We start from the raw sequence: 23,012 nt of genomic DNA, 5'->3' as shown, positions 1-23,012 counted from the left end.
AGTTCTACGGAGTTTTCAAAATGGCTCTCCTTGTGGACAAGCTGCGGCCACGCACCCTAGATGCTCTCTCGTATCACCCAGAGCTCTCTGATCGCCTACGCTCTCTGGTAAGAAGCCCTGACCCTGCGGAACATGAACATCATTTTGACACAAGGTGCACTTCATAGGCGCACAGCGGAGATTTTCCCCATTTACTAGTTTACGGACCTTCCGGCGCTGGTAAAAAGACACGGGTCATTGCGACACTAAAAGAACTGTACGGCCCCGGTGTCGAGAAGATCAAGATCGACGCCAGAGTCTTCCAAACAACGAGCAACCGAAAGCTAGAATTCAACATTGTCTCGTCGGTGTACCATCTTGAGATTACCCCTGCAGACGTCGGAACATATGACCGAGTAGTTGTCCAGGAATTGCTTAAAGAGGTTGCGCAGACGCAACAGGTGGATCTCAGCGCGAAGCAGCGGTTCAAGGTCGTTGTGATCAACGAAGCTGATCACCTCACACGAGATGCACAGGCAGCTCTCAGACGTACCATGGAGAAATACAGTCCCAATCTGCGATTGATTCTCCTGGCCAACAGCACCTCCAACATCATTGCACCGATTCGGTCTCGAACCCTGCTGGTTAGGGTTGCAGCGCCTACTGAAAGCGACATTTGCTCTGCACTCCATCTTGCAGGGAAAAAGGAGGGATGGACAGAGTCTGAGGTACTTAACAAGAGGATCGCAAAGGAGAGTGGACGCAACCTGCGTCGTGCGCTGCTCATGTTTGAATCGATTTATGCGCAAAAGTGAGTTCCCACCCCGATTTTCATTGGCCTGGGTTTGATAGGCTTACGTTTTTGGAAATATAGTGAAAAAGTTACGGACAAGACCCCCATCCCGCCTCCGGACTGGGAGGCCCTTGTTACCCTAACAGCTGATGAAATCCTGGCTGAACGATCACCGGCTCGGCTGTTGCATGTCCGCGCACGTCTTTATGATCTTTTGACCCATTGCATCCCACCAACAACCATTTTGAAGGTATGCATCTACCTTTGCAATGAACATTCTCCAGGTACTAACTGTTGGTGCTAGACATTGACATTCAAGCTCGTTGCACGAGTCGATGATGCACTGAAGCCAGACGTTATCAAGTGGTCTGCCTTCTATGAGCACCGCATCAAGCTGGGAAGTGTAAGTCATTGGCGATTACCATTGCCATCAATCCAAATGCTGATGAAACTTCCATACAGAAAGTAATTTTCCATCTCGAAGCCTTCGTGGCTAAGTTCATGCGCATCTACGAAAGGTATGCTATCCCTGTATGGTTTAACGGAGACATATAATTAATGACAGATTAGTTACCTGATGGGCATGGACTTTTAATTACTCACTACCAACAAACCAAGACAATGGATGAATGACGATTTGTACACTAGGCGGTTTTCAGTGAGCATGGGATCTAGGAAGTTATGGCCTGCTATTAAGCAGAATCATACTTTTGCAAAATCCCCAGGTATCTGATTTATTTTCACTTTTCACGGGCGCAAAAAGGCATTTGCCTAGAAGGATTCTGGCGTTATATCACTTGTCATTGTGTACTATCTCTAAGGTAGTGGAAAGATATTTGCATACATCAATCTCTGAAAATCGCAGCTACATATGCACTTTAGCAGTGGACCCGTGTCCACATTGTAGCAGGAGTCGATTCTGAGCAGAACATATTTGGCATAATGATATTAACCTTGGAATCTCGAGTTGTAGAGCAAGGTTGTCCTCTTCACATACGTCATCACATCCCCGTCATCCATAAACTGGATCACCCACTGGGAACATCAGAATAGCTTTTATCTTTTGATCAGGAATCTCTGCCATGTTTTCATAATACCGTCTATCATCTTTTCAGCATTATACCTTTATTGCACATGAACAGCAGCAAAATGTCCGACCCCAGACTTGTTGATATGGAACCCGGCGGAGAGAGCACTCAGTATGGACTGAATCAAGGCCACCTCTTGCAATTGCCATTCGCTAATACACGAGGTGTAGATATGAGTCTATCCGGGAATTCACTAAAACTCCACCAAAGCAGACTGGACAATTGGGAGGTGTGTCGCTTCCTTAAGAGATAACTTTGGGTGCATTATAGAACTGGCTGACCTCACCCAAGGCGGCGATAAGCACACTACAAGCGAAGTGAGCCCTGGACTAGGGAAACATAGCCCAGCATCGGGCAACGACGAGGATTTCCAGGCACAAAAGCTGGGCATGGGAGCTGTTGCTGACTCTCGTGAAGAAGGTAAATGCTGAATATATTTCCTTGTCTAAACTCCTAGTATCAAGACAGAAGATCCATCGGAGGAACCCGTGACTCGATGGCTCCTAAAGAGACGCAAACAGCTGATGATAATGTACAAAAGACACGAAACGTTACGAGGACGATGCCATGACCAAGGCCCGTAGACAGCAGGGGTATGGACCTGGGTCTGGCGTCGGGGCTTAGCCGGCGAAGGCGACAAAAGCAAAGGACATGACCGATGAGAATAAAAAGGAAACGGTATCATGCGGGAAACGACAGTTTATTGGGTAGGGTCGGAGCTGGAGGAGGCGCTCTTCGGAGGTGAAGCGAGATTGTTGGTACCAAGGGGCGGGTTTCTGCGTGCCCGCTTAAGGGAGTCGAGAGTGACGCCGTTTCCAAGCTTCGTGATGCCGACAACAGGCGGGTCATTCTTGTTGACGAATTCCCAGAGACCTAATGGATAAGAATTAGCATTTTTCGTACCCAGAATAGCACACGGAGAAAATGCATGACCTACCTGGCAATTTGTGGCCCGCCAATCTGAAAGCCTCACGGGCAACCTTCTCGTGGACATCTCCCTTCAATTCAAAGACGATTCGGCTCACGGGCAGTCGGACAGTCCAGTAGTCGAACTTACCCTTACCCTTACCCATACGCTGCTCGTTACCCTTGGTGTAGACACCAATGTTGGCGCTGACACGCTTGTACAGCTTATAGTTCATTCCTCGTAGCCGCCGCTTGATAGTCTCTTCGGCGATCTTCAGCGCTGACGCGGGCATGCGGCGGTCATGGTCTTTCATGCGCAGACCGAAGTCCCCCCACACGACTGTTGTTCCTCGGGTGGATCCGCCGGTAGCGACATGAGGGCGACCCTTGGGGGATTTGGATTTTTCTTGGAATTTCGGGGTCAGCCAATCAAGGGCGCGGGGGGTGGTAGAGAAGCATCGTGATAGAGAAAAGGTGGCCAGCGGTCCCGACACTATATCGCACTATTAGTCTCCGGCCGAGTGGATTTCCTGTGAATTGAATGGCTCGTACAAGTTGGCCGCGTGCAGGCGGAGAGTGGTCCAGCAAACATCTTGATCTGTGGACCCATTGTGAGGGGGGAGGCGGCGAGATATACCAATGTTGCGGAAGGCTTCGTTACTCCGGCACTTTTCGATGATTTACGCTAATCCCAAAGTGGGAATCTGCATTACACGTGACATGGCGCCTGCTTACGTGTTGATGCCCTGTAAATTAGGCGTCCATCTCAGTCCATATAGTTAGCTAACTATCATTTGGAAGGTTAAACATGCGATTTAGAAAAGTACGTTTCACAATTAAGCACTTTCTGACCCTCTTTTGCTGTCTAACCGACAAATCAAGCAGGGAGAAAATATCTATATAACCAGACGTCTAAAAAGACTATCGGAGAAGACTACCTGAGAAGACCACCAGTCTACGGCCGCATAAGTGGCCGACTATTCCAAGTTTCTTGTCACAGTATATTCAAATAGAACCCTGGTGAAGTGAGAAGTACCCCTGCGCTCTGTGTGACTGAATAATTTTACACTATATGTACCTAGGTCGTACATACAGATGTAGTATGACTGGCTGGTAATTCTCTTGCCCTTACTCAGAATCTTATAGATGTGCTAGGCTCCTCCAACCCTAGAGGTGCTATGCACAGCCCATGCTATCCTGAGTTTTGTAAATTCTTCATACTAGTAGTAGGTAGATCTGCCCAGGTGCCCAGGTAGGCAGCTATGCCTTGCTAATACACGCTAGTCCCAAAGGGGAAGAAAGTGCTGCCTTACGTCAGCCAGTCACGTCTCCCCAGGAGTGTGGCGCGTCGTTCGCGATCTACCAAACGCTGCGGCAAGAGCTCAATTGGTCTTCAATCAAGTCCCCATTTACTGTTCTATGCCAAAGTGCGACTAATTGAGGCTCACTATGGACATCCGGAATTTCTTCGGTGGCAAGTCGAGTCAAGGCTCCAGCGACGCCGCCGCGAAGCCCGCGGCCAAAAAAGAGGTAAGCTGGTGCCTTGCTCATGAACGGAGGTCCCGGTCACTTATATGTGCCCTGGTGTCCTTTGAATCGCTAGAGATGATGATCTAACCTCAAATCCAACAATGCAGGACTCCTCCGTCACAAGAAAGAGACGTATGCTCTCCATAATCTATATTACCGCACCACTAGTCTAACGCGAGAACAGGCAGCAGGAAAGTTGTGGCTGACAGCGACGAAGAAGAAGATGTAGCGCCAATCAAAGCACCTGCTACCAAAGCGAAATCCAACAGTCAACTGTATGTCCATCGCTTTGAAATGTCTCGTATAATTTGACTGATGAACTTTCTTTGCAGGAAGCCCAAAGAAACTAAAGAAGAACCTACAACCTCCGAATATTTTGCCTCCAGTAAGAAGAAGACTCGACCTACTAAAACGACTGAGCAAGCTCGGCCCGATACAGCCAAGGTGGTTGCCGAAAATCCCAACCCCAAGAAGACCGTGGAAGAGCCTGCCAACAAAGGACGAACCACTACACGGGGATCAAAAAAGCAATCCACAAAGGTTCTTGAAGATGAAAAACTGGGAGCCGATGACATCTTTGCAACCGAATATGGAAAGGCCGGTGACGGAGAGGATGCTTATGTGGCTGGAGATGATAGCGACGAGGACAGTGACTTCGAAATGCTTGAGGTGAGACCAGCCGCTGCATCGAAGAGCACGCAGAAGAAGCAATCTTCACGCGATGACGAGGATGATGTGGTCATGGAAGATCTCCCCAAGATTCCTGCCCCGAAGGCTCGACCTGGCCGCAAGCGCAAGTCGGAAGCTCTCATCGACGAGGATGAGGATGGTGACTACCAAGAACCCAAAAAGGAAACAAAGAAGGCAGCCCCGAAGGCCAAGGCTGCGGAATCGCCAGCTGCAAAGAGGCAAAAGGCTACCCCCAAAAAGGCTAAAAAGGAAGACAAACCAGAGAGCAAAGAGCTTCAAGATATCTTCGACAGCATTCCTACGATTGACGCACCAGAACCTCCTCAGGGAGAACCAAAGAAATTCAAGTTCGGAGCGCAACAAAGCCGGGACCCTGCAATGACTGGGACTAAGGAGATGCCCGTTGGGGAAGAAAACTGCCTTGCTGGGTTGTCGTTTGTTTTCACCGGTGTTTTGGAATCCCTCGGTCGCGAAGAGGGTGCGCAATTGGTGAAGAAGTATGGTGGCAAAGTTGTGGGGGCTCCTAGTTCTAAAACGAGCTATGTGGTCCTCGGAGCTGACGCCGGCCCAAAGAAGCTTGAGACCATTGCGAAGCACAAGATCAAGACCATTAACGAGGATGGTCTGTTTGAATTGATTCGACGATTGCCTGCCAATGGCGGTGATGGAAAGGCTGCCGAAAAGTACGCCGAGAAACTGAAAGCCGACGAGAGCAAGGTCCGTGCTATGGCAGCCGAAATTGATGCAGAAGAGAAGAAACGAGAAGAGCAGAAACGAAAGACGGCCATGGCTCAACCATCCAAGACCGCTGCCACCGCTTCTCAGACCCCACCAAGCCCACAGCCTGCATCATCTGGCGATCTTTGGACAACCAAATATGCCCCAACATCGATCAGTATGATCTGTGGTAATAAGGGTGCTGTGGAAAAGATCCAAACCTGGCTGCGGAACTGGCATGCTAGTGCCCAAGCCGATTTCAAAAAGGGTGGTAAAGACGGCTCGGGGATATATCGTGCCGTCATTATTCACGGTCCCCCAGGAATCGGCAAAACTACAGCAGCCCATCTTGTGGCGAAGCTGGAAGGATTCGATGTCGTGGAAACCAACGCTAGTGACACCAGAAGTAAGAAGCTTGTTGAGAGCTCTACCTTGGGTGTGCTAGATACAACATCATTGCAAGGATATTTCGCCGGACACGGCAAACAAGTGGAGAGTGAAAAGAGAAAGCTCGTACTCATCATGGATGAGGTTGATGGTATGTCTGCTGGTGATCGTGGAGGTGTCGGAGCTGTCGCAGCCATCGTCAAGAAGACCAAGATTCCAGTCATTCTTATCTGCAATGAGCGAAAGATTCAAAAGATGAAACCTTTCGATTTCATCACCTATGACGTGCCGTTCAGACGCCCGACTGCTGAGCAAATTCGGGCAAGACTGTCCACTATTTGTTTCCGAGAGGGCCTTAAGATTCCGCCTCCTGTACTTGATGGCCTCATTGAAGGAACACATGCCGATATCCGCCAGGTCATCAACATGCTCTCCACCGCAAGACTGGACCAAAAGGGACTCAATTATGACGAAGGCAAGCAAATGTCAAAGTCGTGGGAGAAGAATATCATCCTCAAGCCCTGGGATATTGTCAGCAAAATTCTCAGCGCCCAGATGTTTTCCCCGAGTTCCACTTCTACCCTGAATGACAAGGTCGAGCTTTATTTCAACGACCACGAATTCAGCTACCTGATGCTTCAGGAGAACTACCTCAAGACCAAACCTGCTCTTGCGGGCAAATATCAAGGCAAGGAACAGCGACTGAAGTCGCTTGAATTGATGGATAATGCCGCCTCGAGTATCAGTGATGGTGACCTCGTCGACCGCATGATCCACGGCACCCAGCAGCAGTGGAGTCTTATGCCCACCCATGCCATTTTCAGCTTTGTGCGGCCAGCTAGCTTCCAGTACGGTAACTTCAATGAGCGGCCTGCATTTACTAGTTGGCTGGGCAACAACAGCAAACAAGGTATGTCTTGAGAATCTCACAGCCGTCTGTATAAACTTCCTGACTGATTTATTCTCCAGGCAAACTATCCCGATACGTCAAGGAAATACAGGGCCACATGCGTCTTCGGACCACAGGTAACCGCGACGAAATCCGTCAGCAGTACATGCCCTTGCTCCAGGAGAAGATGATCCGCCGAATGATGGACGAAGGCAAGGACTGTGTTGACTCGGTCATTGATCTCATGGATGAATACTATCTCACTCGCGAGGACTTCGATTCCATGGTTGAACTAGGACTAGGCCCAATGGACGAGTCTAAGATCAAACTTGAGACACAGACCAAGGCCACCTTCACACGCCTGTACAACTCGCGTTCGCATCCCATGCCATTCATGAAGGCCAGCAGTGTCGTGGCACCTAAGCAGGCAAAGAAGGAGAAACCTGATATTGAAGATGCCCTTGAAGGATCCGATGAAGAAGAAGTTGTTGAAGAGATGAAGAATGAGGACGAGGAAGAACTTGATCTGAAGAAGGACAAGTATGTGAGCTTGCCTAAGAAAAAGAAGGCGCCGGCCAAGGGCAAGAAGACGAAGAAGGCCGATGATGATGTTGATGCCGATGAGGAAAAGCCGAAGAAGGCTCGTAAGAGTAGGACCAAGGCCAAAGCTTGAGAGATGATCGATTTTGTAACATATTATTCCTTTCTTTTTTTGTTAAGCATACGTTTTAATGGTGTTGGGGCATTCCAATCTGATACTCTGAACACAACAATTTAAGTCCTGACATGTCTTAAGACTTTTCTTCTCCCACCGTTTTCTCGTCGGGGCTGTCCCTTTGGGTGTGCTGAGCTCTTTTGTTTTCAGGCCATTCACCTCTGTTATTTCAGCTCTTGATATCCACTCCTATTCGCAAACCTGCTCCTGCATGCCAAGATGAGTGCTGTCTCCGAATCTGCTGTCTCGGAATCTGCTGTCTCGGAGTCTGCTGTCTCGGAATCTGCTGTCTCGGAATCTGCTGTCTCGGAATCTGCTGTCTCGGAATCTGCTGTCTCGGAATCTGCTGTCTCGGAATCTGCTGTCTCCGAATCTGCTGTCTCTGAATCTGGTGACTCTGACGCTGTCACCTCGGGTAGGTCAAGTGCTATCGCTCATCATGGACCTAAAGACTCAACTGTCTTTCTACAGATTCTTCGGAGACCCAGCGTCCAAGCATCAAGTACAGAAAGCTTCTTCCGAGAATTGAGACCACGCATGATGCTCTCATTCTTAGGCCTGCTCCATTTAGTGAACCCCAAGTGGAAGAGATTCCCATCCCGTCCATGCTGCCAGGAAGTGTTCTTCTGCGTATCCTCGCAACGCCGCTCCACTCTTACAGCAAACTTGGCTTTGACTTTTACAACCCTAAAAGATCTCCCCACGAACAGCCATTTATTCCCGGCTCAAGCGCAATTGCCCGTGTGAGTCGGGTCGGTGACGATGCAACCGCTTTGAGGATTGGCCAACTAGTCTTCTTTGACTCAGTGATGAAAGGAAGAGATAGCCCGGAGACGATTCGTTTTTGCAATCCTGTATACCATGGCTTTGACCCCCAAAAAATGGAAGTCATAGACTCCAGCGGCTTTGCGGACGGTTCGTATGCCGAATTCATGAGAGCACCGCTTGAGAACTGCTATCCTTTGGACGAGGCTAAGTTGACGGGACATCCGAGGGAATGGGGCTTCGCATATACCCCAGCACAACTTTGCGCGCTTGCCACATTCCTCCGGCCGTTCGGTGGACTGTCTAGCATTGATGTGAAGCCCGGCGAAACGGTCTTGATTTCTCCGGCCACTTATCCAAACGGCGTTGCTGCGTGCATGGTTGCTTTGGCTATGGGTAATATATTTCTTGGCCACCAAAGAGGTCCCCCGATAATAAGAAATTAAGCTAACTGGGTATTAGGTGCAAAAGTTGTAGCCTGTTGTCACGATGATGCTAAGCTGGTACAGCTCAATCAGATTCTATCCCACACCCACAACGGTTCTTGCGAAAGGATCACCACGATAACCTGGACAGGCAACGGTACAAAGGATGTCCGCAACATCAACGCGTGTGGTCCGATGGATGCGTTCCTCGACATTTCTCCCCCAGGAGCACAAGGATCTTTGCATCTCAGAACCGGTATTATGTCGCTCAGACCTGGAGGCCGGGTGAGCCTGATGGGTGCTTATGACGAGCTTGAGATTCCAAATCTCTTCGTCACACGTTGCAATATCACATTGAAAGGGAACTGGATGCATGAGCGAAAGGATGTTCTTGCACTGATCAAGATGGTGGAGCATGGGAATCTTCGCCTGAACGAAGAGGACGGATGCTATGTTGTCGGCGAATTTGGTCTGGATCAATGGAAGGAGGCATTGGAGGCAGCCAATAAGCTCACTGGTATTGGAGAGAGTGTTGTCTTTTCTTTCTAGGCACAATCGCGAGGATATTCGAGGATCTGGTCTTGTTCGGTTGTTTGAATCTCAATGCTTATCAGCCACCTACGGGATTACATAGTAGTAGAATAGATTCCATGGGCCGAAGTAATTCCCAACAATCCTCGAGATTGAGGGCGTAGCTATCTAGGGAGTAATAATTGACCCGTCAAGTGTCGTACATACTAGACGTCGATGTAGTTGAGAAGTTGGGAGTGTGACCCCCTTGGCGGGGAAATGATCTGCGGAGAACGCAAGTTCCCTCTCTTGCTTCTGGCATACAACTCCCCTTTCCTCTCCTTCCTCTCCGTTCTTGACATCTTTATCTTTTCATCTATTATTCCAGGCTGGTCCTGTATGAGCTAGTCTCATTCGCTTTTATCCGTCCCTTTATTCCCCCGAGCATGCGATCTTAGGCTCGAGTTGCTGTGAATCCAGACCTCGGTCGCTACTGCGCAGCACACTCCTGGGGTACTACACACATATGTCCTTGGGGAAGCCGGGAAGATGTCTCTTCTTCACAATGAAGAGTAAGTCGCGTCCGGAACTGCAGTCCGGTCCCCAAATCGCCGCGGAAGGTCTCCAAGGACTAACCCGAGCATAGCTTTACGATCTGGCAATTACGCTCCTCATATCTCTCGACGATCAAAGATGGAATCGGGGACCGACTTATCAACGTCAATGACTCCATCCTGAATACACCTGGCTTCCGCGCGGCGGGCTGGTCGACCGCCGCCGCTTATCCCAACACACTCAGCTCCTCCCATCTGAAGCGCACTTACTCCCCACCGATTCCAACAACGGCCAACGTGTCGTCCGAATATTACAGACTAGCAGAACGAAACGCAAATCCCCAGCGCCACGAAGTGCAAGGCCTCGGTCTGGAAGACGGCGAGGATGATGGTGGCATGGTGACCGGCAAGAGCCATACGGACATGACTGCGCGGCGGCATCACGCACGCGGCGGAAAGAAGAAAACTCGACGGGAAAGGCAACAAGAAGTCCAGAGGCAGGCGGAAGCAGAGGACGACGATAGCAGCGACCTGAGCGATGACAGCGACGACGATGGGGACAACGTTGGCAGGTTGGTGGATTTTTGTGTGGTACTCTACTTCCCCATCTAACAAGGAACAGTGCTGTTGATCAGATCAAATTCGACAAGATGCCTATCCGCCGTGACCGAGCCGACTCTTCTCCAATGCGTTCTGGGGACCAGAAGGAACGGCCAGAAGTGATGATCACATCTGCATCAACCCAAAACCTTGCGAATCAACACCGCCAAGTAAAACCACGCCCCCGTCGTGATACTACTACTAGCAGTGATCTGTCGACGGATAACGAAACGGACGTTAGAGGCTACAAACAAGGTCAAGTCCAATTCTCCGCAAGCGATCAGGTCGTCGAGTATTCGCGCAGACGGCGTGAGCGAACTGGCAGTCGAGGTGCAGAGAGCCTGGCCCTTGGGGAACTCCACGAGGAGGACGAAGACGAGGATTCCGGTGCTGAGTCTGTTGGGTCTGCAATTTCTTCTGACTTTGACAATACGGCTGGATCTGGCTCCTTGCTGCTGGCAGGCGTGGCGGGTGGTTTGAATCTGTCCTCGCCCATGGCTATGATGAACAAGTTGCCCACCGGTACAGGGCCACAGAATACTTCACCGCGCAAGCATCGCACTCCGGCTCCTGCATTGCAAGATCTCCCCCCGCCACGGCCTATCAGCATGATACAGCCGGTCAGCTTATTGACCAGCCAGCTTACGTCCCGAAAGCGAGCACCAAGCAATCCAGTGGATAAATTCATGGTGCTCTCTGGGCGAGGTCAAGAGGACCCGTTGTATTTGAAGATCTACGTTCCCTTTTCAAGCGACCCTGAAGACCCGCTGGATCTGCCACTTACACGCGAGTCTAAGCTTGCAGAGCAGCCCGCCCAAGTAACTGTTGCCGAGACTATTGGTCTTGCCCTATGGAAATACTCGGCGGATGCTCGCGGTCCAGCAATTGATCGCAAAAATTTGACCGTTAACCGATGGACGCTACGGATGGTCGACGATGGCGAAGTGGAATATGACTTTCCAGCGCTTGGGCGGACACTTCCAATGACAGATTTTACGTCAAACAACAACCAATCTGCCAAGTCTCGAGGACGATCAAGGGGTAAGCCGTACGATGAATTCGCACTGGTTGAAGCATCGGAATCGGAGTTCGAGGAGAATGAGCGGCTATATCCACAATTTAGTTCAAGCATTGGGTCAGAAGAGGCAGATCAGCCGGCAAGCCTTGCAGTACCAGGGACTCAACCTGCTGCACAGAAAAAGACTCCTCAGACTACACCAGCCCGAGCGAACCCCATCCTAGGCCAGCCATTCTCGTCTGCGCTCAACCACAGCACGCTTACACCCGCTGACCGCCCCGTGGTACCTATCTCGCATGCCACTCCCCGTCTTGGTGTCTCTAAGACATTGAAGATTCGCTTCATCAACATGGAGGCTTCCGCACATGTCATGACCATCAACACATCTACCGACAGCTATATAGCCGAGATCCTGGACACTGTTTGCAAACGATGGGGCCAGGATAAGGGCAACTACCTCTTGAAGGTGATGGGGTCGAACACGATTGCACCACTTGACCGCACAGTGGAGGCATTGGGCAGCATCACAGAACTTGATCTAGTGCGTCGTCGCTTCGGCGGCGGCCCCCTCGCACTCGGAACCTCGCCAGGCAGCTCATCACCAAATGCGCCTTTAATGGTGGATACCGCCGACCCGACAATCTCCAAGAAGAGCAAAAAGGAAGCCAAGAAGGGTGCCCAGCGCATGTTGCCCTCGTCTTCTCAAAAGCAAGACCATCTAGGCGGATATTACCGCCGGTACCACGTGTTCCGCAAACAACCCATGTCTTTCACAGCATCCAACCATCGGATCCTCACCTTTGAAAATGATTATATGCATATTGTGCCTGGTGACACAGGCAAAACGACGTCTGGCGGTAAGACCCGGTCGATCAGCTTCAGCGACGTGATCGGATCCAAGGTCAGCCGACGGCACCCCAAGAGCTTCCGGGTGATGATCGTGCGCGGCAATGATGCCACGGAGCAGAAGCGCTATGACTTTGAGGCAAGGAGTACAAATGAGGCCGTGGAGATTGTGGATGAGATCAAGAAGAATATGGCACATTATCGTATTTGATTTTCTGCTCTTTCGGGCATGGAATTGCGTTCGCGGCGGGGGCTTGGACTTCGGGTTAGGGGATGGCGTTGTACAGGCATATTGCAGCTCTTACCTTATTCAACAATGAACATTCAACATTCAATCAAGCTTGTATGGGATTCTTAGAGAACGTCGGGTGGCTAAAACTGGGTACTGCCCAGGTGTATACGGAGCACCCATATTGGAATCCCTGTACATACCACGTGCTTGATGACCCACTATAGTGACCCACTTGGCGGCATAACCTTATCTCAAGCCAGACCAAGGTTGATACCCCACCTCATGCAGGTAGTTATGTACCTAGGTAGTCCTTTATCAGGTCTTTTTGGTAGTCTATTTAGTAGTCTTTTAAGACGTACTTACTTTTTAGGTATTTTGACTTATCTTGGTGCTGTAGCTAGAAGGATAGAAAGAGTTAGGCGCAGAATATAGAACTTAGGTCGCGGGAAAGTTGTATAATATGCAACTCGACTTTTCCATATATAGTACGCCATTTGATATCTCTAGTAAGTGATAGCCCTAGTCTACAATACCTTAATTGGATGTCACTTTCTTCCTTTTCAAGGCTATTGCAGATAAAACCTACATATTGAAATGCCGCTGTCTACTTATCTACATATTCGATCAGTGATCGACCCAGTTATTGGAAAATATTAGAAGTCATCTCGAGGCTACGATTTGTCCTGGTATGCCTACGGCTATACTGACTAGAGAAAATCATGATACTTCACAATAAATGACACATGCTGTAGTAGAAACTAAGTATAACAACTAGGACTGAATGGCTGTTCCTTTCAGCGATCTTTCCTCAGCCACCTTTACTTCCCGTATCGAATTTGTCAAAGAAGTTTCAATCCGATCTAAACCTTTTGGCAATTCCTATACGGCCTTTTTTGCGCCCTCATCCGGTACGTTTCTCATCTATCGCCATCTCTAACATTCTTAGCCTCAAAGCCGATAAAGAACCTCCAACTAAATCTTCACCTCTTCGCCTCAGTTCTAATTCATTTGCTCACATAGGTATCACACCCCCACCTTTGACACTATACATGCGACAATCCGGATCGCCCCCATGATACCCCGAACTTTCCTCGTGGTCGGCGGGGTGAGAATCGGCAACACTACGGGGCTGAAGAAGAGGATTATCTTTGCGGATCCCCTGGGGCGAAGTTCCTACCAATGTACCAAGCAAACATGGTCTTCACTCAAAATGGGTCAAGGGCAAGTTTTGAGAAAGCGCGCCCCTTACCAAGTCCATGTTATTTTCATCACTTCCAAGGTTCTTCCTCATCCCGGCATCCCTTTCTCTTTCTTTGCGTACATCTTCATCCTCATATCCTCATCACCGATGCCCAGTCCCTGTGCTGTGTTCACAACCCCCAACCTCTAGATATCCTTGGATATGGAACAATGTCTTCCCACATGCGCGAAATTCCTAAAGATCCTGTGGCTTCCCACCATACCGAATTGTCCACAGATGCTTGTCTGATCAGAGCTACTGAAAAAATTCTGGCAGTTACAGAAGCTTCGGAAGATGAAGGCGTGGTGAAATACCTACGTTTTACCGATGTCTCGCCAGCCATTGCAGAAAAGTTTCTCTTCGAAGTCTGCCCGGCAGATGTACTGTTATGACACCCAATCGATGATTATAAAGCTTGTAGGAGGGCCTTATCAGAGAGCCACTGGACGCATCGATTGCGAAATGTGTCAGGTGTTGGACCGTATGGGACTATCTACGTCGCTCTCTCCGTCAGGGAGTATACGTCTATCAGGCGTGTTTTCTTCGAAGCAGGCGGACGGGCCGTGGATTCCTACGCCACCTATTCTAGGACGTGGCGAATGGCCGATCATTGTGCTCGAAGTTGGCGTCTCCGTGACGTACCAAAAGCTGAAAGCAGACGCAGCTTAGTGGCTTTCCAACTCGGGGGCTGTTAGGGTTGTTATCATTGTGTCTGTCAATTGAGAGACGCTAATGACAAAATTCGACACCATTGTTCGCGACTCTAGTGTGTCCTTAGGACCCCAACAATGTCCGCGACCCCGCTACACCCCAATTATAAGGCAGTCAATAATCACATACCACGTACGGGAACCAAGCAACAACTCCCCGGTCCTATTTCTCCCGAAGAACCTTTGCTCATCAAGTTTGAGGCATTTTGTCGCCAACCAACACCTCCAGAACGAGACCTTGAGCTTCATCCTGACCAGTTGAGAGTGATCTCACGGCAAGGTCTACTGGTCCTGAAGCGTAAGATATTCTGGTCTTTGTCGGTTTTGCGCATTGTATTCAACTTAGTCCTATTAGCTCTCCTAGCTCCTTCCGAAGAATGACACAATTGCGACTACAATACATGTCAGTAATCCCCAACTCATCTCTGTTACAGCCCGTTGCTTTAAGCAGAAAGGGCTACGCCTTATTGCGCACTTACAGCACTGACATAAGTATAGGACGCATTATTTGGTGTACAAAAGAGAGGAATATCTATATATGTGGTCATTGACTTGCCACCTCACACATGGATGAAGACGAAGAGTCCATGATCCTCTGGGAGCTCTGTCCTGAACCTGCATTTCTTATATTCCCATATATATTCTTTAATGCCTTTTCAGATTTCTCTTTAGATGTCTCGTTAAGTGTCTTTTTCAGATATCTTTTTCACATCTTTCTCACATCTTTCTCACATCTTTCTCACATCTTTCTCAGATATCTTTTTCTAGTGTCTTTTTCTAGTGTCTTTTTCAGATCTATGTCAGATCTATAGTCATAGGTCTATTCTTTCAGACCTGTTTCTTTTGGGTCTATATCAATGTCCTCTCGATTTGAAATTGATGCACTTTCAGATGTGTCTTGAAGATGCCTGGTGGGGGCAGGGGTGGTGGAGATAAGATGACTAAGACATCTTATCTCCGAGGTTTCCAGATAAGGTCTCATTTACTTTTTTGACTTCTCTTAATGCTTCTACTTAACAACACAAACAATGAGATCTGCCAACTACACTTGCTCCGTCTGAATCAAAATTCACAATGAACTCAAACTCCTCACCTGCTGAGGGGCCTGGGGCTTCTCACCCCCCAGAGCACCCTCAACCCACCAAACCTACCGAGGACCGGAGAGAAGCTCACCAACCGGACCCCACTCACAAAGATCACGCCCGCGCAAGCCACAGCCGGGCATTTCGCTTTAAAGATGGAAGTCGCCCTCACCGAAAACGGACGCACCGTCACAGATCGCGGACGCGAGACGGCGAATCCTCCAAAAGACACCGTCGCGAGGACCAGAGCGACCCAACAGCTCAAAACCCCTTCGGTTCAACAACCGACACATTCCGAGAATCACTATTTGATGCACTTGGCGATGATGAAGGCGCCGCATACTGGGAATCTGTCTACGGGCAGCCCATCCACAATTACCGCGTCCCGGACGTACAACGGGGCCCGGAGGGCGAACTGGAGCAGATGACAGAGGACGAATACGTGGATTACGTCCGTCGTCGGATGTGGGAGCGAACTCGCGAGGGCATGCTCGCTGAGCAGGAACGTCTGCGGGCCGAGCGGCAGCAGAAAAGGAAGGAAGAAGCGCAACGGAATGCGCAGGCGGGGAGGGAGGAGTTCGAACGCGCCATGGAAGACAGTCTGCGGCGAGGAGTGGAGCGCAAAAGGGCCAAGACCGAGTGGGGTGTGCCCTGGGCCGAGTATTTGAAGAGCTGGGAGACTATCGGGAAGGCTGCGGAGGGGCCTGCTCCCAGACCGCTACGCAACCTGATCTTCTGGCCTGTTCGCTCTGGGAGGCGGGCTGATGTTCGGCCGCAGGCCGTTGAAGAGTTCATGCGTCATGCTCCGGCGCCGGCCGAGTTACTCGGCACGCTTAAGGCGGAGCGCATTCGCTGGCATCCCGATAAGATCCAGCATCGGTATGGTGCGCTTGGAATTGACGATGCTGTCATGCGCAGTGTTACGGAGGTCTTTCAGATTGTGGACCGCATGTGGAGCGAGGAGAGAGAAATACAAAAGTGACGAGATGGAGTGTACATTGGGCGGCGTCTTGTTTACTTGTACTACTATTGATACCCCGAGCATCATGCTGCATACTAGAGCATGTTTTGAATGATCATGACTTTAATTCATTTCAAGGATGAACAGAAAACATAACGAGAACTGTAGTGGGAGCTGAACGTAGATCAAAGTAAAAAGAAGAGCTTCAAAGGGGCTATGTATGCAAGATCGTTTTCAATCAGAAACTGGGCAAACCCAGAGACCCAACTTGAATCGCACAGAAGGAAGGTTGAAATCCTGTGTTTTACCAAATATCCATACAAGGTAAATTTAGAAACGCGATGACCGGGCCTTGGTCCGGTAGACGGTCCATCCAAAGTAACCACCGACAATAACGGCAAAGAACAGTACAGTCTTGAAGAGGAACCAACTCCAGCTACTCTTCTCCTTGACAGGCCTGGGGGACGAGCGACCACGGCTCTTGGACCGGTCTTCCGTGGTCTTGCCTTTGTTGTTATTGCCGCGGTTAAGGGAGTATAGGTTCTCGGCCTTGAGGGAGATGATATCGTGGTTGTCGCTCAGCTCGCCGGTTTCGGCAGAGAGACCCAAGTATGCGACGGAGGGGATGGCGATATTGGAATCCTCGGCGGAAAGACTGAAACATTCAGTCCATGAGTCCTCGCTCTTGTACTGCAGCTCCAGGGACAGGGACTTGTCCTGGAAGTAGGTAAGGCGGGCTTTGGTGGGAACGGGGGCGCTGCGGAGACCACGAGCCTGTGAACAGTTAGAGCCATATCCAAATCATCCGCGAATCAACATGAACTCACAGAGCAACCGGCCAGCTCGTTCGCCTTGCCGTCGTGCGCCTGGTCGTAGGTGGTCTTCCCATCACCCATCATGGCCATGACGTAAGGGAACGAAACACCGGGGCGGTTGTTCTTATAGGTGTCAAAGAAGATACCGAGACCCTCAAATTTATCTGTCGAACCGAAAACAGGGCCCTGCGTGGCGCGCTCCTTGGTGAGCCAGAGCGCAAATCCATCACCATGCAAGTTGCCGGAGCCGTGAATCTCGAACTCGAGCTCAATCTAGCAGGGATATACGTGAGCTTTGGCGCATTTCGATTCGTGGGGGCCGTGTATTTACCTGCCAATTGGTTGCAGTCAGAGGCACGCGGGAGGCGATCCATCCTTGCTGCGACGGCCGGTCCGCCGTGAGGCGGACGTATCTAAACACAAGCAAATCAGCACTGGCGCCCATGTGACATTCTTGAATGTCCCGAAATATCCTTACTTGTCAGCGCGGATTACTGTATCTCCTCCGAAGTCGAACCAGCGGCTTTGGAAATCCGAATCGAGGTATGGCTGTTAATAGCGGTCAATACTGATGTTCCTCCTCGGAGCACGAGCTATGCGCAGCTTGTTTTCGGAAGTCGCAGACAAGCTGGACTCAGGATACAATCATACCGGAGAGAGGCTGTGGGTGCGAAGCTAATAGACGTCCAAAGTCAGTACCTCGGCTTGAAACGGAATCAACATTGAGCACATACGGGGATGCTTTTGATATTCGGGTCATCGTAGGCATTCACGGGTAAGGCAACCAGGCCCGCGAAGCAGAGAAGCGAGGAGATAGACGGAAGACGCATTGTGGAATTGAATTAGGGCTCAATGGAGGGGAGCGAGCCCAGAGTGTTTCAAAGATAGACTGGAGGTGGGATGGACGGGGTACGGTGTCACCAGGACCCGAAAACCCAGCGAGTAAAAAAGAAGAGTGAAGCCGTAAGAAAGTCGAGGAAAGGCGACAAGAAAGAGTGAATAGGCGAAGTTCTTGAGGCGCGGAGACAAGGAGGTGAAGTATACAACTTGTTATGCTAAGGTGTCCACATCGAATGTGGCGCAGCTAATACATCAGCCACAGCCCTGTACCTCAGATCCTGAAGTCCGCCGACTTTCTTCGATTCAATCCAATCCAACCCCATCTCATTTGCACCTTTTCCAACTATCTCACTCTCTCATAATGTCGTCGCTTTTCGGTTCCGGCTCCGCCGCTCCCATCCAGACCTCTGAGGAGATCAAGGCAGCAGTCATGCGCCAGCTCCAGCAGGAGGCCGCCATGTCCAACGCCCGCTCCTTGATCGGAGTACGTCACCACCCTTGATATCCAAATTCGGCAACGAACTGACAACAACCCCAGAAAATCAACAAGCACTGCTTCAAGGCTTGCGTCCCTACCCCCGGTACCTCGCTCTCAGCCAAGGAGAACACCTGCCTGTCTAGCTGCATGGAAAAGTACATCGCCATGTGGAACACCACAAGCAAGACCTACATCACCCGTGTCGGTGTGGAGACCAAGCGTCTCGGTGGTCAGGATGCTGCTGCCATTGCCTCCATGGCTACCGGCATGCCCGAGGGCGGCGGCGGCATCATGGGCTAAATCGATCACTCCTCGAATCAGAAGAAGGCAAGGATATTGAAGGACGAAGCAAGAAGCAAAAGACACAAACACACACTTCTGTGAATGAACTACTGTACGATAGAAGCGGCCTGGTAGCCCGTGTATAATATGGGCGTGGCTTTTTGTGCCCCAGTGGTTGGAGATTGGGAATAGAACGGGGTTCATGACGAATCCATTTGTATATCGAGCAAGCGATTGAAAGAAGAAGAAAGAAAAAAAAAAACAAGGAAATTCGATTGTAATTGCTAAGAAAATGATGTGCATATAGAAAAGTATGGGATTTTCATATAATGGCTCCTGGTTTTTCACGACTCCTCCCGAGGTCAATCAGTTCCGGCCCTCCCCCAGAGGACTTTTCGTCGCGTCATAAAATCATACAAGCACCTTAGAAGTCGGGGAAAAGGTGGCCATATCTGGAACGGGTTAGTCAGGTGTGCGGTTGGTATGGAAAAAGGTACATACGGATCCTCTCCTTCCTGGCCATAGTGCTCTGTTTCCTCCGGATACTTGTCGTATTGGCTTGCATCGCCTTGGCCACCGCGAATGGGCGGGATATATGGCGCGTCGATATCTTTACGAGCTAGTCGGTCCCAAGTGACCTCGGCGAACCAGGCATGGTTCTTGACATCACTGGGGCCACCGTGCAAGTTTCCGAGGCGCTTGGTGAGGTCGGATGTGATCAGCTGAGAGAGCAGATCCACCGCATCGGTGTGCAAGTATGGAGGATACTTGATTTTGCCCCGCAAGATATTCTCGTAGATCTTGACTGGAGAGCCGCTGTCCCAGAAGGGAGTGAATCCACACAGCATTTCAAAGATTAAGATTCCCAATGACCACCTTTCAGACAGTTAGAACAATTCGCCGGAAGCATTAAAAGCAAGCTTACCAGTCAACTGATTTGTTATATCCCTTGGAGGAGACAACCTCGGGTGCTAGGTAGTCGGGGGTACCACATAGTGTCCACGTAATGTCCGGCACGTCCTTAGCAAACCCAAAATCTGTGATCTTCAGATGGCCATGACGGTCCAACAGAAGGTTTTCTGGCTTCAAGTCACGATATATGATCTGGTGTGCGTGCAAATACTCCAGCGCTAGGGTAACCTCCGCGGCGTAGAATTTGGCTACCGGGTTCGGGAATCGCTAATGACAAATGAGTTCTTTGTTTCACACGCAAGACCGAAGGAAGTGGTCATGGGTCACTCACTTGTGATTTGCGCAGGAGGCTGAACAATTCACCCCCCTCCACAAAGTCCATGACCATATAGAGGTTTCGGGAATCCTGCCAGGTACCCCATAAGGTAACGAGGAATGGATGGCGGACACGATTTAACATGCGGCGCTCGTCATTTGTGTGCTCAATTTGCTTCATCTTTACCACCTGGGCCTTCTTCAACACTTTCATCGCATAAAAGCGATGATTGTGGTTAGACTGCACCAAGTGCACACGGCCGAAGCTCCCCGTTCCCAAGGTGCGCTGGAGCTCGAAGTCCTCCTGAGAGTACTTCCCCTTTGTAACACGCTCCTGCTTCTGCTGCTCCTGGTGTATAACGTTGTCGATACTGGCGGCATTCTCGTGTGTACCCGTACCCGAGTGCTGGGGCGGAGAGTGTGAAGCGGGTTGCATGGATGCGCCTGAACCGTCGTGGTTCTGAGAATCTGGTTTCCCTAGATCTTGCGAATCCTTCGTTCGCCTCTTCTTCAGTAAACCACCTAGACTCGGCATGGAGAGAAGATTAGACAGGCTTTGGGGCCATTGGGGTTTGGGTGGGATGGGGAAAGGAAAGCTGGAATGGGAGGTCCGGATTAAGTGGGGAGGGGCAGCGGCCAGAATGACGCATTGATCTTTCATTATGGACTTTAACAACTTGAACAACTTGAACACCTCTATGATTGAGCTGATATGTCGATTTAGAAGTCTGTTATTTGCTCAATTAAAGTTGATTTGGTCTTTTGGTCTTTATTAGGATCTATTTTATCTGAATTGATGGTCTCGTATTATCATCAAGCCTAATATCCCGCCAAGTCACTCATCTTCCTACTTATCTATACATACATAGGTACATTCCAAAACTACTATATATATCAAATCAAATTTAAAGGCTCAATTGAGATCATTCAAAGTGGCTATCAATGTCTATGAACACCATTGTCCAATGTATGACCCTATTAACCTCCATAGAAGCGGAGAAGCCGGATGCGATGACGTTACAAAGTGATGCGATCATGCTGTTTCACTGTCTGAAGTGAGTTTGAGCCTGTGTTTTCGGACATTTTTCTCTTTGGTCCATTCCATCCCGTCCCCTAGTCCACTATGTAATGTCCTGTCCATTTTCCATCTCAATCGAGATACCCGTGGCCCCGTGGCCGGATGATATGCTTATGTAATTAATTGATGCCTGGAAACCCAGGCGGCTAATAATTTAACTTGTCGCCAACTCCAATCTCTCAAATCCCAAGGAAACAACAACAACATAACCCTCCCACCATGGCGCTAGTAGGCTACTCCGACTCCGAAGGCTCAGACGCCGAGCCAGATACTACACCCGCACCCCAGGTTAGCAAAGCAAAGAAGTTAGGCTCCAAAACTGGGTTCCAGATCGACCCCAATAACCCGGCCAAGATCCGCGTCGCGATTCCAGAAATCAAACCTGAACACCCATCCGGCGAAGACACAGAAGATGGTCCGCGCAAAAAGGCTCGTTTGGGTGGAGGAGGCCTTTCGGGGTTCAACGCTTTCCTTCCAGCCCCGAAACGAACAGCCGAAAAGAAAGCTCCAGTGGCGACAACACGAAAAGTGTTTAGTCTCAAAACAGGAGCAGGCCCTGGATTTGATCGCACAGCTGATGCGGAGATGAAGAATGATTACGCCTTCGAAAATCTAGCGGGTGGAGATGCAGAGGACACCATACCTGCACCTGGCTCAAAAACCGACACTGCATCAGAAGCAACGGCGGAGACAATGGAACCCCCAGCGGAGGTTAAATTGCAAGGAAATCCGATGATGTTCAGACCGTTGTCCGTCGGACGACCTCAAAAGAAGAGAAAGACCACCAAGGTTGCCGAGCAACCAACACCTTCGTTGTCAGCAGCGCCGAAACCTGCTCAGCCTCTACAGCAAGCCCCTGCCCCTGCCCCTGCCCCTGCACCTTCACCCGCACCTGCACCACCAAAACCCAAAGTCAGTCTCTTCTCCCTATCCTCGGACGAGCCCACTTCTCAGCCAGCCCCGACGCCTGGATCATCAGCAACCTACCAGCCGCTGGTATACAACGCCGAAGGCGAAGAAGTACCAGCAGCTGACCCAGAACTCGCCGAGCACACACCAATCGCCATGGAGCATTCAACGGCAACAGTATCAACCAATCCTACATCGTCCTTGGACAGCATTGCCAATGATCTGAACTTGTCCAAGGCCGAAAGACGCCAGCTCTTCGGTCGAAATGCCATGCCGTCACAGTCACAGGTGCGTACGTTCAACACAGACGAAGAGTACGCATCGAACCAGGTTCTGGCGCAAGGCGAGCTGGCCGGAGCACAGCACAACCCCGTGCGCGCCATTGCGCCGGGCAAGCATACTCTCCAGCAATTGCTCAATGTTGCAAGCTCGCAGAAGGAAGCTTTGGAAGAAAGCTTTGCAACAGGCCGGAGAAACAAGAAGGAAGCTGGATCCAAGTATGGATGGTAGTTTTAGCATACATAAGGCCATTCTGGGGAATTTTGTCAAGCGCATTAGCATTGAGATACCATACCACTTTGTAGGGAATGACATACGGCAATTTGAATAAACAATTAAAAATGTACATTTAGCTGATATGTATCTCTAAGATCTACCTAGGTATCATCCATATACAAAAGAAAAGACATGTAATCATCCAACGCCATGAAATGTAACAAAATAACTCCAAAATAGACAATTCCAAC

General features: G+C 50.0%; 13 protein-coding genes across 13 annotated transcripts; 10 read left to right on the top strand and 3 right to left on the bottom strand.

Moving 5' to 3' along the window:
* Positions 1 to 20: 20 nt before the first annotated feature.
* On the top strand, positions 21 to 1,367 carry N7525_009834 (replication factor C subunit 5; the record flags this gene model as incomplete). Its single annotated transcript, XM_002563888.1, has 6 exons — positions 21 to 107; positions 168 to 790; positions 854 to 1,022; positions 1,077 to 1,175; positions 1,235 to 1,290; positions 1,343 to 1,367. The coding sequence occupies 6 exons, from the start codon at positions 21 to 23 to the stop codon at positions 1,365 to 1,367; spliced, it is 1,059 nt and encodes a 352-aa protein (XP_002563934.1).
* Positions 1,368 to 1,921: 554 nt separating this feature from the next.
* Positions 1,922 to 2,484, top strand: N7525_009833 (uncharacterized protein; the record flags this gene model as incomplete). The annotated part of the gene is made up of 4 exons (XM_002563887.1): positions 1,922 to 1,971; positions 2,031 to 2,089; positions 2,152 to 2,280; positions 2,402 to 2,484. 4 exons carry the CDS (start codon positions 1,922 to 1,924, stop codon positions 2,482 to 2,484), a joined length of 321 nt encoding a protein of 106 aa, XP_002563933.1.
* Positions 2,485 to 2,560: 76 nt separating this feature from the next.
* On the bottom strand, positions 2,561 to 3,376 carry N7525_009832 (mitochondrial 54S ribosomal protein uL16m; the record flags this gene model as incomplete). The annotated part of the gene is made up of 3 exons (XM_002563886.1): positions 2,561 to 2,733; positions 2,798 to 3,259; positions 3,319 to 3,376. 3 exons carry the CDS (start codon positions 3,374 to 3,376, stop codon positions 2,561 to 2,563), a joined length of 693 nt encoding a protein of 230 aa, XP_002563932.1.
* Positions 3,377 to 4,215: 839 nt separating this feature from the next.
* N7525_009831 (replication factor C subunit 1) lies at positions 4,216 to 7,652 on the top strand (the record flags this gene model as incomplete). Its single annotated transcript, XM_061214869.1, has 5 exons — positions 4,216 to 4,296; positions 4,404 to 4,428; positions 4,481 to 4,571; positions 4,629 to 7,000; positions 7,060 to 7,652. 5 exons carry the CDS (start codon positions 4,216 to 4,218, stop codon positions 7,650 to 7,652), a joined length of 3,162 nt encoding a protein of 1,053 aa, XP_061069300.1.
* Positions 7,653 to 7,913: 261 nt separating this feature from the next.
* N7525_009830 (uncharacterized protein) lies at positions 7,914 to 9,433 on the top strand (the record flags this gene model as incomplete). The annotated part of the gene is made up of 3 exons (XM_002563884.1): positions 7,914 to 8,109; positions 8,166 to 8,855; positions 8,922 to 9,433. The coding sequence occupies 3 exons, from the start codon at positions 7,914 to 7,916 to the stop codon at positions 9,431 to 9,433; spliced, it is 1,398 nt and encodes a 465-aa protein (XP_002563930.1).
* Positions 9,434 to 9,943: 510 nt separating this feature from the next.
* On the top strand, positions 9,944 to 12,623 carry N7525_009829 (Sin1 family protein; the record flags this gene model as incomplete). The annotated part of the gene is made up of 3 exons (XM_061214868.1): positions 9,944 to 9,966; positions 10,041 to 10,520; positions 10,571 to 12,623. The coding sequence occupies 3 exons, from the start codon at positions 9,944 to 9,946 to the stop codon at positions 12,621 to 12,623; spliced, it is 2,556 nt and encodes an 851-aa protein (XP_061069299.1).
* A 1,431-nt stretch (positions 12,624 to 14,054) lies between these two features.
* N7525_009828 (uncharacterized protein) lies at positions 14,055 to 14,276 on the top strand (the record flags this gene model as incomplete). The annotated part of the gene is made up of 1 exon (XM_061214867.1): positions 14,055 to 14,276. The coding sequence occupies one exon, from the start codon at positions 14,055 to 14,057 to the stop codon at positions 14,274 to 14,276; it is 222 nt and encodes a 73-aa protein (XP_061069298.1).
* Positions 14,277 to 14,672: 396 nt separating this feature from the next.
* N7525_009827 (uncharacterized protein) lies at positions 14,673 to 14,975 on the top strand (the record flags this gene model as incomplete). The annotated part of the gene is made up of 2 exons (XM_061214866.1): positions 14,673 to 14,892; positions 14,959 to 14,975. The coding sequence occupies 2 exons, from the start codon at positions 14,673 to 14,675 to the stop codon at positions 14,973 to 14,975; spliced, it is 237 nt and encodes a 78-aa protein (XP_061069297.1).
* Positions 14,976 to 15,668: 693 nt separating this feature from the next.
* On the top strand, positions 15,669 to 16,658 carry N7525_009826 (uncharacterized protein; the record flags this gene model as incomplete). The annotated part of the gene is made up of 1 exon (XM_002563881.1): positions 15,669 to 16,658. The coding sequence occupies one exon, from the start codon at positions 15,669 to 15,671 to the stop codon at positions 16,656 to 16,658; it is 990 nt and encodes a 329-aa protein (XP_002563927.1).
* A 309-nt stretch (positions 16,659 to 16,967) lies between these two features.
* Positions 16,968 to 18,316, bottom strand: N7525_009825 (legume-like lectin family protein; the record flags this gene model as incomplete). The annotated part of the gene is made up of 6 exons (XM_002563880.2): positions 18,187 to 18,316; positions 18,104 to 18,127; positions 17,931 to 18,001; positions 17,784 to 17,865; positions 17,465 to 17,725; positions 16,968 to 17,411 (listed from the first exon to the last, which is right to left on the bottom strand). Exons 1-6 carry the CDS (start codon positions 18,280 to 18,282, stop codon positions 16,968 to 16,970), a joined length of 978 nt encoding a protein of 325 aa, XP_002563926.1. The 5' UTR covers positions 18,283 to 18,316.
* Positions 18,317 to 18,653: 337 nt separating this feature from the next.
* Positions 18,654 to 19,070, top strand: tim13 (protein translocase subunit TIM13; the record flags this gene model as incomplete). Its single annotated transcript, XM_002563879.1, has 2 exons — positions 18,654 to 18,776; positions 18,831 to 19,070. 2 exons carry the CDS (start codon positions 18,654 to 18,656, stop codon positions 19,068 to 19,070), a joined length of 363 nt encoding a protein of 120 aa, XP_002563925.1.
* A 223-nt stretch (positions 19,071 to 19,293) lies between these two features.
* pkaC (cAMP-dependent protein kinase catalytic subunit pkaC) lies at positions 19,294 to 20,814 on the bottom strand (the record flags this gene model as incomplete). Its single annotated transcript, XM_002563878.2, has 4 exons — positions 19,294 to 19,504; positions 19,554 to 19,928; positions 19,978 to 20,231; positions 20,296 to 20,814. 4 exons carry the CDS (start codon positions 20,812 to 20,814, stop codon positions 19,477 to 19,479), a joined length of 1,176 nt encoding a protein of 391 aa, XP_002563924.1. The 3' UTR covers positions 19,294 to 19,476.
* Positions 20,815 to 21,576: 762 nt separating this feature from the next.
* On the top strand, positions 21,577 to 22,776 carry N7525_009822 (PRCC domain-containing protein; the record flags this gene model as incomplete). Its single annotated transcript, XM_002563877.1, has 1 exon — positions 21,577 to 22,776. One exon carries the CDS (start codon positions 21,577 to 21,579, stop codon positions 22,774 to 22,776), a length of 1,200 nt encoding a protein of 399 aa, XP_002563923.1.
* Positions 22,777 to 23,012: the final 236 nt, after the last annotated feature.

This window comes from Penicillium rubens (genome assembly GCF_028828025.1).
Source record: "Penicillium rubens strain IBT 27055 chromosome Unknown utg000003l_segment0_segment0, whole genome shotgun sequence".
Classification (NCBI taxonomy): Eukaryota; Fungi; Ascomycota; class Eurotiomycetes; order Eurotiales; family Aspergillaceae; genus Penicillium; species Penicillium rubens.
This window is presented reverse-complemented; position numbering and strand designations above follow the sequence as displayed.